Source organism: Manis pentadactyla, chromosome 1, assembly GCF_030020395.1.
Source record: "Manis pentadactyla isolate mManPen7 chromosome 1, mManPen7.hap1, whole genome shotgun sequence".
Lineage (NCBI taxonomy): Eukaryota > Metazoa > Chordata > Mammalia > Pholidota > Manidae > Manis > Manis pentadactyla.
In genome coordinates, this window is record NC_080019.1 from 17,834,539 (window position 1) to 17,846,625 (window position 12,087).

At 36.6% G+C, this 12,087-nt stretch overlaps 1 protein-coding gene across 4 annotated transcripts in view; it reads left to right on the forward strand.

Moving 5' to 3' along the window:
* Positions 1 to 12,087, forward strand: part of SMAD1 (SMAD family member 1) — a 71,882-nt gene that overhangs the window by 24,428 nt on the left and 35,367 nt on the right. For all 4 annotated transcript variants that reach the window (XM_036888933.2, XM_057492023.1, XM_057492194.1 and 1 more), the window contains one exon: positions 9,515 to 10,097. In XM_036888933.2, the coding sequence (XP_036744828.2) occupies positions 9,698 to 10,097 (400 nt within the window). In that variant the 5' untranslated portion in view covers positions 9,515 to 9,697. The remainder of the gene's footprint in view (positions 1 to 9,514; positions 10,098 to 12,087) is intronic.

Genomic DNA, 12,087 nt, shown 5'->3' on the forward strand with positions numbered 1-12,087 from the left:
TGGAATAGTGTCATGTAATGATCATTCACAGTGTTAGCTCTGTTGTTCCACAAAATTCTACTCATCCTTTAAGGCCTGTCTGATATTTCCTTTTTGGGAAAACTTCCTGAAACCTCTGGAGTTAATTGTTCTCTTTTTCTGCTCTTATATCTTATTGTTTAGACCTATTTAAGAGTAGTTATCACACAGTGTATAGCTAGTTCATGGTGGACATATGCACACTACATAGGCCTCCTCTTCAGGAAACCTTAATACAGTCACACATCCTTGTGGCGGAGGCCCTGGAGATGGCCTGATGAGCCTTCTCAGCACAGTCCTTTAGCGTTAGAGTGCAGGAACCAATTTGCCCCAATAAGAGTTAGTTGTTTATACACTGGCTCTTCCATTGGACTGTGGGCCTTTTCAGGATATAAACATTTTTGCCTCTGTCTCCTGTTTGAATAGCACAGTGCCAGACACTTAGCAGGCACTCTGCTTTGCTGAATGAATGTCAATTTAAATAGTTAAAGGTTTGAAATGGTGGTTCTTAATTTCACCTCCCACCCTCAACACACTTGCCTTCTATAGCTAACTCATAAGTGATAGATTTTGAAAAGTCTCACTTGATTCTGATAAAAACTCACCCCTCGTTCCTGGATTTGCCATTGGAATGAAGAAGGAGATATCTAAGCTGGCCTGTGCATACAGTAAAACAACAAATTTGACTGGATCTATATTGTTGGAACTCAACCAAGAATTAAGAGAAGTGCAAGTTGCAGTGCTCCAAAACCGTGCGACTATAGACTGTCTACTGTTAAAAGAACATATGGGATGTGAACAGTTCCCAGGAATGTGTCGTTTTAATTTGTCTGATTTTTCTCAAACTATTCAAATTCAGTTAGACAATATCCATCATATTATTAAGTTTTCACAAATGCCTAGGGTACCTAACTGGTTTTCTTGGTTTCACTGGATATGGCTGGTAATTGTAGGTCTGCTTTTGTTATGTAGCTGTATTCCTCTGTATTCCTATTCTGTTAATGTGTGCACGCAATTTAATTCGTAGTTTGTTAAAACCTATACATGCTTATGTTACTCTACAAGAAGTTATGTCAAAGAAATAATCAATCTTCCCATGTTTTCTTCCGTCTGCTACTTCTATAGCCTTTCTTCTTCCTTCCTAATTACAACCCTTTAGTAGAATTCGTGCCATATCGAAAATTACCAAGTATCATAATTCTTCCAAGTGGTAAAGATACCTCAAGACAAATGCTGGGCATAGAAGCCACAGGGCATAAATCTGCAAAGAAGTAAAAAGCTAACTTTTCTAAGAATATTGCTTCTCTCTCACTTACCAACTTTACATTTCCCTGTATGGCTCCGGAAGACGGCTGGTTAGACAGAGACGGGTAAGATTCCTGAAGGGAGGAACAACCTAAGACAGGCACAGTCGCAGGGGGGCCATCAGGTGAGAAATTGGGGATCAACAGAGGTGAGGCTTAGAACCTCAGCCCCCTGTTTTGAGAGAAATCTTCTGCATCCGTGGATGTTTTGTTGCCCTTGTCTATCTTGGATTAATGCTTAGTCTTATAGGCACAGACCTGATCATCTACATTTGCCCTCCTACAGCACTAAATTATGTTTTCTACCTTTATCTTGCATCTACCTACCATTTCAGCATTTTATTAAAAAAAAAATAAGAGAGAAATGTGGGATTCACATATAAATCAAGTATAAAAATCAAATGAATAATCATATCTGACTTGATTGTTTATAGTTCATGATGTGTGATCAAAACCGAAAGTTTCTGTGATATGACTGCCCTTGCACTGTTCACCATGTAAGAACTTGTTCACCATGTAAGAACTTGTTCATTATGCTTCAGAAGATTGGAGACTGTTGAGAATTAGGCTTAGGGTTGATTAATGATTGTGCATTGAGTCCCCTATACAGAATTTTATTGTTAACAACCATTTGATCAATAAATATGAGAGATGCCCTCTCAAAAAAAAAACAAAAAACTCACCGCTCTATTTGAAAATCATTGGCTAATATATTGAAAAAGAGTTATGGAGTAAAAAAACAGGAGATAAAGAATAAGAAGAAATGTAGTCCTTTTGTAAATTGTTACCAGAGGACTAGAAAGAAGTTGTCTGTCTTGTTCTTTTGCCAAACTAACTTTTAGTAAAAGTAAATGGTCGTTTCTATAGGTATAGTCTGACCAAGTGTGACCCTGATAACAGCATTTTTCTTTCTTCCTTTTCTGTTAAGTGAAAATAATACCAAATTCAAAACAACTGGTAAATTTGAGTTAAATATTTATTCATTCATTCATTCATTCATTTATTTATGCATACATACATACATACATACATACATACCATCTTTTCACATCCATTCTTTCATTGGCTCCACATCTGGGAGTCATCGTACCCTTCTTAAGTATTTTAATTCTTCTCCTTCCCTCTCGTCACACCCTTCCCCCAATCATGCAGGCTTCTAACACTCTAAGTTTTGTCTGTTTTTTCATTAACAGTTTTATTGAGATGTAACTTGCATACCATACAATTCACCTGTTGAAAGTGTACAATTCAATACCTTTTTGTGTAGTCAGAGAGTTCAGCACCATCATTGCAATCCAATTTTAGAACAAAAGAAGTCTCCCCCAAAAAGAAGCCTCATACCCATGAGTAATCATTCCCCATTCTCCAACCCTTTCAGCCCCGTGCAGCTACTCAATCAACTTTCCATCTCTATAGATACACCTCTTCTGGCAGTTGCACATAAATGAAGTCATACAGTATATGGTCTGTGGTGACTGGCTTCTTTTCACTTAGCATGATGTTTTCAAGGTACATCCATGATTTAGCATTTTGTTTTACTGCCAAATAATATTCCATTGTAGGGACACATAATACTTTATCCTTTCATCAGTTGATGAACATTTGGGTTGTTTCCACTTTTGGGCTCTTACAAGTAATGCTACTATGAACACTTGTGAACAAGTTTTTGTGTGGACACGTTTTTATTTCTTTTGGGTATATACCTAAGAGTGAAATTGCTAAGTCATTTGGTAACTATGTTTAACTTAGTGAGGAACTGCCAAACTGTTTTTCCACAGTGAATGTTCCATTTTACAGGACCAGTTTCTCTGACTACTCACAAACACTTGTTATTGCCTGTCTTCTGTCTTTTATAACAGACTATCCTAGTGAGTATGAAGTGCAATCTGCACTGTGGTTTTGAGTTGCATTTCCGTAATGGCTAGTGATGTTGAGAATCTTTTCATATGCTTATTGGCCATGTGTAGAGCTTATTTGGTGAAATGTCTATTCTAAACTCTTTTAAAAAGGAAACAACTGACTCACTACATCCTATTGAATAATATTTATATTTAACAATATTCATATTTTATTGAATGAAGTTGGAGCTGCACACTTGGCCTTCTAATCTCTTCAGAGAGCTAAATCATTCATTAAACATTTATTGAGAATCTACTGTGTGCCAGAGTGCTGGGCTCCAAAGATAGGAAGTCAGTAAGACTGAATTCCTCAATCGATTTCCTGTAGTGAGGAAGGCAGATGCATAGACTCCCGCAAAGTAGCTGTAGACATGAACAATTTGCTTTGACAGCTGTTCATAATTATTATCTTGTTAATTTCTGAGGATCAGTAATAATTTTCCCCATTTATTCCTGTTATTAGTAATTTTTGCCTTCTCTTTTATTGATCAGTTTTGCTAGAGCATTATCCAGTTTATTAGTTTTTCAATGAACCAACTTTGATTTTACAGGTTTTCTGTTAGGCTTTTTTTTTTTTTTTTTTTTAAGTTTCTGCCTTCATTTTCTTCTTTGGGTTTAATTTACTGTTCCTGTGTGTGTTTGCGTGTGTGTGTGTACACATAGAAAATTATTTTCCAGCTTTTTTTTATTTTCTAATATATGCATTTAAGAGTATACATTTCCCCTCTAAGCATGGTTTGTGCCACATCCTACAAGTTTTGATGAATCATATTATTATAATCATTCAGTTAAAAGTGTTTTCTCTCAACAAAGTGGGTATACAGGGCAAGTACCTCAACATAATAAAGGCTGTATATGATAAACCCACAGCCAACATCATACTGAACAGCGAGAAGCTGAAAGCTTTTCCTTTGAGATTGGAAACAAGGCAGGGATGCCCACTCTCCCCACTGTTATTCAACATAGTACTGGAGGTCCTAGCCACGGCAATTAGACAAAACAAAGAAATACAAGGAATCCAAATTGGTAAAGAAGAAGTTAAACTGTCACTATTTGCAGGATGACATGATATTGTGCATAAAAAAACCCTAAAGACTCCACTCCAAAACTACTAGAACTGATATCGGAATACAGCAAAGTTGCAGGATACAAAATGAACACACAGAAATCTGTGGCTTTCCTATACACTAACAATGAACTAACAGAAAAAGAAACCAGGAAAACAATTCCATTCACACTTGCATCAAAAAGAATAAAATACCTAGGAATAAACCTAACCATGGAAGTGAAAGATCTATTCCCTGAAAACTATAAGACACTCTTAAGAGAAATTAAAGAGGTCACTACCAAATGGAAACTCATCCCATGCTCTTGGCTAGGAAGAATTAATATCATCAAAATGGCCATCCTATCCAAAGCAATATACAGATTTGATGCAATCCCTATCAAATTACCAACATTCTTCAATGAACTGGAACAAATAGTTCAAAAATTCACATGGAAACACCAAAGACCCTGAATAGCCAAAGCAATCCTGAGAAGGAAGAATAAAGTGGGGGGAATCTCGCTCCCCAACTTCAAGCTCTACTACAAAGCCATAGTAATCAAGACAGTTTGGTACTGGCACAAGAACAGAGCCACAGACCAATGAAACAGAATAGAGACTCCAGACATTAATCCAAACATATATGGTCAATTAATATATGATAAAGGGGCCATGGACATACAATGGGGAAATGACAGTCTCTTCAACAGATGGTGCTGGCAAAACTGGACAGCTACATGTAAGAGAATGAAACTGGATCACTGTCTAACCCATACACAAAAGTAAATTCGAAATGGATCAAAGACCTAAATGTAAGTCATGAAACCGTAAAACTCTTAGAAAAAAATATAGGCAAAAATCTCTTGGACATAAACGTGAGTGACTTCATGAACATATCTCCCTGGACAAGGGAAACAAAAGCAAAAATGAACAAGTGGGACTATATCAAGCTGAAAAGCTTCTGTACAGCAAAGGACACCATCAATAGAACAAAAAGGTACCCTACAGTATGGGATAATATATTCATAAATGACAGATCCGATAAAGGGTTGACATTCAAAATATATAAAGAGCTCACACACCTCAACAAACAAAAAGCAAATAATCCAATTAAAAAATGGGCAGAGGAGCTGAACAGACACTTCTCCAAAGAAGAAATTCAGATGGCCAACAGACACATGAAAAGATGCTCCACATCACTTGTCATCAGAGAAATGCAAATTAAAACCACAATGAGATATCACCTCACACCAGTAAGGATTGCCACCATCTAAAAGACAAACAATAACAAATGTTGGCAAGGTTGTGGAGAAAGGGGAACCCTCCTACACTGCTGGTGGGAATGTAAACTAGTTCAACCATTGTGGAAAGCAGTATGGAGGTTCCTCAAAATGCTCAAAATAGAAATACCATTAGACCCAGGAATTCCACTTCTAGGAATTTACCCTAAGAATGCAGCAGCCCAGTTTGGAAAAGACAGATGCACCCCTATGTTTATTGCAGCACTATTTACAATAACCAACGAAAGGAAGCAACCTAAGTGTCCATCAGTAGATGAATGGATAAAGAAGATGTGGTACATATACACAATGGAATATTATTCAGCCATAAGAAGAAAAGAAATCCTACCATTTGCAACAACATGGATGGAGCTAGAGGGTATTATGGTCAGTGAAATAAGCCAGGCGGAGAAAGACAAGTACCAAATGATTTCACTCATGTGGAGTATAAGAACAAAGAAAAACTGAAGGAACAAAACAGCAGCAGACTCACAGAACCCAAGAATGGACTATCAGTTAACAAAAGGAAAGGGACTGGGGAGGATGGGTGGGAAGGGAGGGATAAGGGCAGGGAATAAAGAAAGGGGACATTACGATTAGCAGTATAATGGGGGGGGGCACGGGGAAGGCTGTGCAACACAAGAGAAGACAAATAGTGATTCCACAGCATCTTACTACACTGATAGACAGTGACTGAAATGTTGTTTGTGGGGGGGACTTGGTGAAGGGGGAAGCCTAGTAAACATAATGTTCTTCATGTAATTGTAGATTAATGATAACAAAGTAAATTTAAAAAAAGAAGAAAAAGTGTTTTCTAATTTCTGTAGTTTCTTCTTTGACTTATGGGATTTTTAAAAGTGTAATTATTTACAATAACAATATTTTTGTTGATTTAGTTATGATCTTAAGATATATTCTGTATGGTTTTGGTACATAGTGATTTTCTTTTATGGCTCATTGGTCATTTTGGGTAAGTATTCTGTGTATTCGAAAGTACGTATCATATGGCTGTTGGATGCAATGATCTGTGTACATAAATTGATGAAATTTGTAAACGTTATTTATCTATATTGATTTTTGTTTGCTTGTTTTATCAGTTACTGTATTAATCTCCACTAAGACTGTGGGTTTGTCATTTTGTCATTTAAATTCTGTCAGTTTATGCTTTATGTATTTTGAGACTGTTAGTACTTGCCTAAAAATTTGGGGTTGTGATACATTCCTAGCGGGAATTGTGATGTTATTCATGGTAGATCAACTCTCTTTTGAGAGTTGATTGTGAAATGCCCTGCCCCTTAATCTCTGGTGATACTTCTTATTTTAAAGTCTGTTTTGTCTGATTGGATAGTTATGCTAATGTTTTTATTGGAATATGCATAGTTTATCTTTTTCCTTCCTTTTTCTTTCAGTCTTTCTCTGCCCTTTTATTTAATGTGTGTCTTTAAAGTATGGTATAGGTAAGTGGCGCTCCCCATCCCACCCCTCTGTTATACTTGCACCTTTAATCTGTATATATATAAGTAATTGCTGATGCTTTCAGGACTTGGTCTAAATCTTAACGTTTTCTATTTGTCCCATCTATTACTTGCTCCTCTTATCTCCTTTCTTATATTCTTTGGATTGATCATATTTAAAAAAATAATTCCATGTTTTTAACCCCTCTGTTACATTTTTATAGTTTCTAAATGATTCTTTCAGTATTTGCTTTATTATGACATAACTTCAGAACTTACCTCAATAATAACTTAATTCTTTGCCACAGCCTGGGTAATACAGCAACCTTAAAACACTAATTTCATTTGGCCCTTTCTGCTTTTTTTTGTCATGCATTTTAACCCTATGTTTTAAACACCGTAAGTTATTCCTATTATTATTTTGTAAAACCAGTATTCATTTAGACTTACCTGTCTTTACCTTTCTGGAGCTCGTCCTGCAGTTCCTGGCTTCTTTCTGGGATCTTTTTCCTTCTGCCTGACAAATTCCTTCTGAAAGCCAGCCTTCTCAAATGTTTTTGGTATGAAAGCATCTTTATTTCACAAACATTTTTGCATCATTTCTCTACTAAGTATAGAATTCTAAGTTACCAGTTATTTGCATTTAGCATGCTGAAGATGCCATTGTCTTCTTGTTTACATTGTTTCTGTTGAAATGTCAACTGTCAGATATCTTATTGAACTTGTTTGAGAGTAATGCATCTTCAAAGATTTTTGTCACAAGTTTTCAGCAATTTTACTGTGATAGACACATCAAAACTTGTGGGTTTCTTTGTATTTATTCTTTTCAGGATTTGTAGGGCTTCTTGAGTCTCTGTCTAGATAGTCTGTTGTTGGTGTGAGAAAATCCTTGGCCAATATCTACAAATACTGCCTCTGTCATAATTTTTCTCCTTTTCTCCCATCTCCTTGATCCAATCTAGTATTAAGATGATTCTAGGCTATGTTTCAGTATAAAAACTGGTCTATTTAATTATTGTCCATACAACTAGGCATACCCTTCCAGGGGTCTCAACTGAAATAATGTATTTACTGAGGCTTCCTTCTCAGCAAGCCCTCAACTCCTGTTTTTTTTTTTTGTCTCCTAAATATTATGAGACCACTAAAATCTCTGCTTACTAGTTCTTCAACCTCTTCCAGCTTGGCTACTCTTGCTACTTAGAGCCATAGGTGTTGGCAAATGCCTCGAGAGGAAAAGCAGTGAAGAATGTCCAGCTTACTTCACTGCTTTTCCCTTCTCTCCTGCCTCTTGACCCTCTAGTCCTGAGTACCTTGGTTTTCCTTTGATGTCTTTAAAAAGTTGGGCTTTTTGCTTGTTTATATTTTATTAGCTTTTGTAATTATTTTTTGGAAGGAGGTTGGTGTGATACATGCTACTGCCTCTGAGACAGAGTTTGTGCAAAGTTGTCCTCTTTAATCTTAACTTTTGTGTTTCCATCTGCTGAAGGGTAACTACAAGGTTTAAGTTAGCTTGACTGAAGAATCTGGTCTGATACATGTTCATGTGCTTCATTCCTTTCATGTTAATAAAAAGCAAATTTGAAAAAGTAGTAAGTAAATTTTCTACCTTGCTTGTCCTGTAGTCCATAGGTACTGGCTTGCTTTACTGAATAAATACCCAAAAATGTTGCAACATTTATATAGTAGTAATATAACTACCTTTTCTTTTAGCATAATAGATAATTGAGGAACAAACCCAAAACAGATGTTGACTGTTGTATTTTAATTTTTTCCTGTTGTTTTTAGTTTTTATTGATTGCAGTATGTTTTGAAGTAGATTTTTAGAGCCTCTTAAGTGAATCTACGTATAAAATGTTACGATGTCTGTTGAGAACTTGGATTTTTTTGCACTAAGGTGTGCCTATTGCTTCTCTCTCAGAACCCCTATAAATAGTAACATACTATTATTTAAATTGCATCTTTATCTATCTATAAAATGCCCATGATTGTATTACCTAGCTGCAAGAACCATTTAAAAAGTTAAATACTGTGCTTGGGCTGCCATAACAAAATACCATAGATTGGTTAACCTGAATGGCAAATTTATTTCTCACAGTTCTGGAGCCTGGAAAGTCCAAAATCAAGGTTCCAAACAATCTGGCTTCTGGTGAGGAATCTCCCATTCTTACAGACAGCTGCCTTCTCTGTGTCCTCCCATGGCTTTCCTCAGCACATACACGTGCAGAGAGAGAGGAATCTCTCCTTTCCTCTTATAAAGCCACAATCCTATCAGATTAATAGCCCTGCCCTCACTATCTCATTTAACCTTCCTTACTTCCTTATAGGCTCCATCTCAGATACAGTCACAGTGGGAGTCAGGGCTTCAACATGAGTTTCAGGGGGTACATAATTCAGTCCATAGCACACTGTGATACATAAAAACACTGGAAGTACTACCTGGCCCATAGTAATTATTTAATAAATTGTGATTTTATAGTGGAGATGATTTAAATTTTTCCCTTTTTGTCTTTTCTAGGTGGTGACTTTGGGTTTTATTTTGAAATACCAGGAATGGTCATTTCTACTTTTCAGGACCTCAAAACCAAGAAGCTAAAGAGAATCCTGTGTACATAAAGTAAAATCTCATCTGTTCCTCTTTTGTATTTGGAGACTCGCTTATTTCACCACATACAAGGAATATATAACTAGTGCAGTCATTATGAATGTGACAAGTTTATTTTCCTTCACAAGTCCAGCTGTGAAGAGACTTCTTGGGTGGAAACAGGGCGATGAAGAAGAAAAATGGGCAGAGAAAGCTGTTGATGCTTTGGTGAAAAAACTGAAGAAAAAGAAAGGTGCCATGGAGGAACTGGAAAAGGCGTTGAGTTGCCCGGGGCAGCCAAGTAACTGTGTGACCATTCCCCGCTCTCTGGACGGCAGGCTGCAGGTCTCCCACCGGAAGGGACTGCCTCATGTCATCTATTGCCGTGTCTGGCGCTGGCCTGACCTTCAGAGCCACCATGAACTAAAACCACTGGAATGCTGCGAGTTTCCTTTTGGTTCCAAGCAGAAGGAGGTGTGCATCAACCCTTACCACTATAAACGAGTAGAAAGCCCTGGTAAGTGAGTCCTTCTGTATTGATGTGCTTAGCAGATTCATGTTTAAGATACCAAAATAATCCCTTTCCATGTTCTTAGTTGCAATTTTTAAATATTAGGAGGAAATACGTTTGTCAGCCCTTGACTGTTTCGTGTATTCTAACAACTGAGTCCTCTCTAGTTAAGTTTACTTCTTAGGAGCAAGGCTGTGGAAATTGTCATGGTTGTACTAATACTTCCAACTTTTAACAAATTGTTTTCTTTCTAAATTTATTTTTTGTTTCCCATTGGCTTTGTGCATTTTTCTAGACAAATGTAGCTGTGATTTTATTACAAGAGCAGAAAATTAGGAAAGAAGCATAGGTTGCCGTCTACACACTTGAGGGAAATACGTCTTGCCAACAAATTGTACTACTTCATTCTTAGGTATGGCACCCTCAACAAAATTGCCAGTGGAGTTTTGCTGTGGCATATTCCCTGTGGAGGATAGGAAGGAATTATTTTCTGTCTTGGCATCATTTACTACTATTTTATTAAATATTCCTAGTTTTTATATGTGTGACCTTTTTGAGGGGTGTAGGGAAGGATATACTTTAAAATTTGTATGGTTTTGCCCTCCAGTTGGAATCCACATTCTAGAGAGTTGGCATCCATTGGGAAGTGACTAGGCAACCTCAAGCCCTCAAGTGTCTCATTTTCAGATTGGAACCGGTTTTGCTGATGGATTAGTTATTAATAGCCTGGGTCCCAAATGAGACTATGTATTAGAATCACATGGCTCCCCTCCCAGAAATTCTGATTCTGGCATAGCCTGGTAATCCATGTTTTTAACAACTACTAAAGGTGGTGCTGATGTAGCTATTGGATTGGTATTTGAGAATTAAGCTAGATCGTGTAATAATATGGATCTCAAATAAAAGGCATTCTGCTTTGTTTGTGCCTTTTTTTTTTGTAATGGACTATTTAAGACATCCAAAAGAGTTTAAAGACTAGGGAATAATATAACAAACGTCTTTGTGTCCACCACCTAGTTTAAGAAATACAAGATAACAGATATAACTGAAACTCTAGTTTATGCCTCTCTGATCTCATTCCTTCCTTTCTGTAACTACTATTATGAATTTGATAGTTAAAATTTGATGTTTATCATTCCCATGCATGATTTTATACTATTACTACTTATGTGTGAGCTCATGACAATATATAATATTTTGTATATCTAAAAGTATTATATAATGATATTGGAGCATCTTTCTACACCTTTCTATACCCATTCAACATTGTGTTTTTGTGATTTCTCTATTAAACACTGGATTACCTTGTCAAGTTCTGTGAAAAGTCCTCTGTAGATTTTACTGGAATTTATTTTATTTTGGAAAGATTGACATAGTTATGCTCTTGAGCATAATTTTTTCTGAATTTATTTAGGTCTCTTTCTTTAAGTTTCCACCATGAAGTTCTTGTACTTTTTTTCTTAGATTTATTCCTAGATAACTGGTTTTTATTGTATCCTTTAAAAAGTTACATTTTGTTACCGTTGCCTTGGCTGGGACTCCACTATGCTTTTTTCGGAGAACTTTGCTGAATATTCCTTATTCTAATATAGATATTCTTTAATGCTTGTTATACCTGTTGTGATATAAATTTAAAAAACAGAAAACTCAACACAGAGATACATGGTCTTCTTTCAGCCAGAAATCGGGATGGAGCTAAGAGTTTCAGGGAATAGAAAGTAGCATATAAGTAATAAGTACATACATGGTTATTTAGGAATGTGATTTTTTGAGCCCCATAGTAACTTTAAGAGGTATGTAGGGAAGATTTAATCAATCATCCTTCACAACCAGTGGAATTTAGGTCTCTATTAATTAAGTAGCCTGTTTGTCCAACAACTGAGAGTCACTATTTAGAAAATACTGTGAAAGTATTTTCTCCATCCGCCCTCCTCCTGCTCTTCTCCACCCTTGGAACACTTGGTTTTGTGCTGGGCAGTGCCTCCTGGTCGGTCAC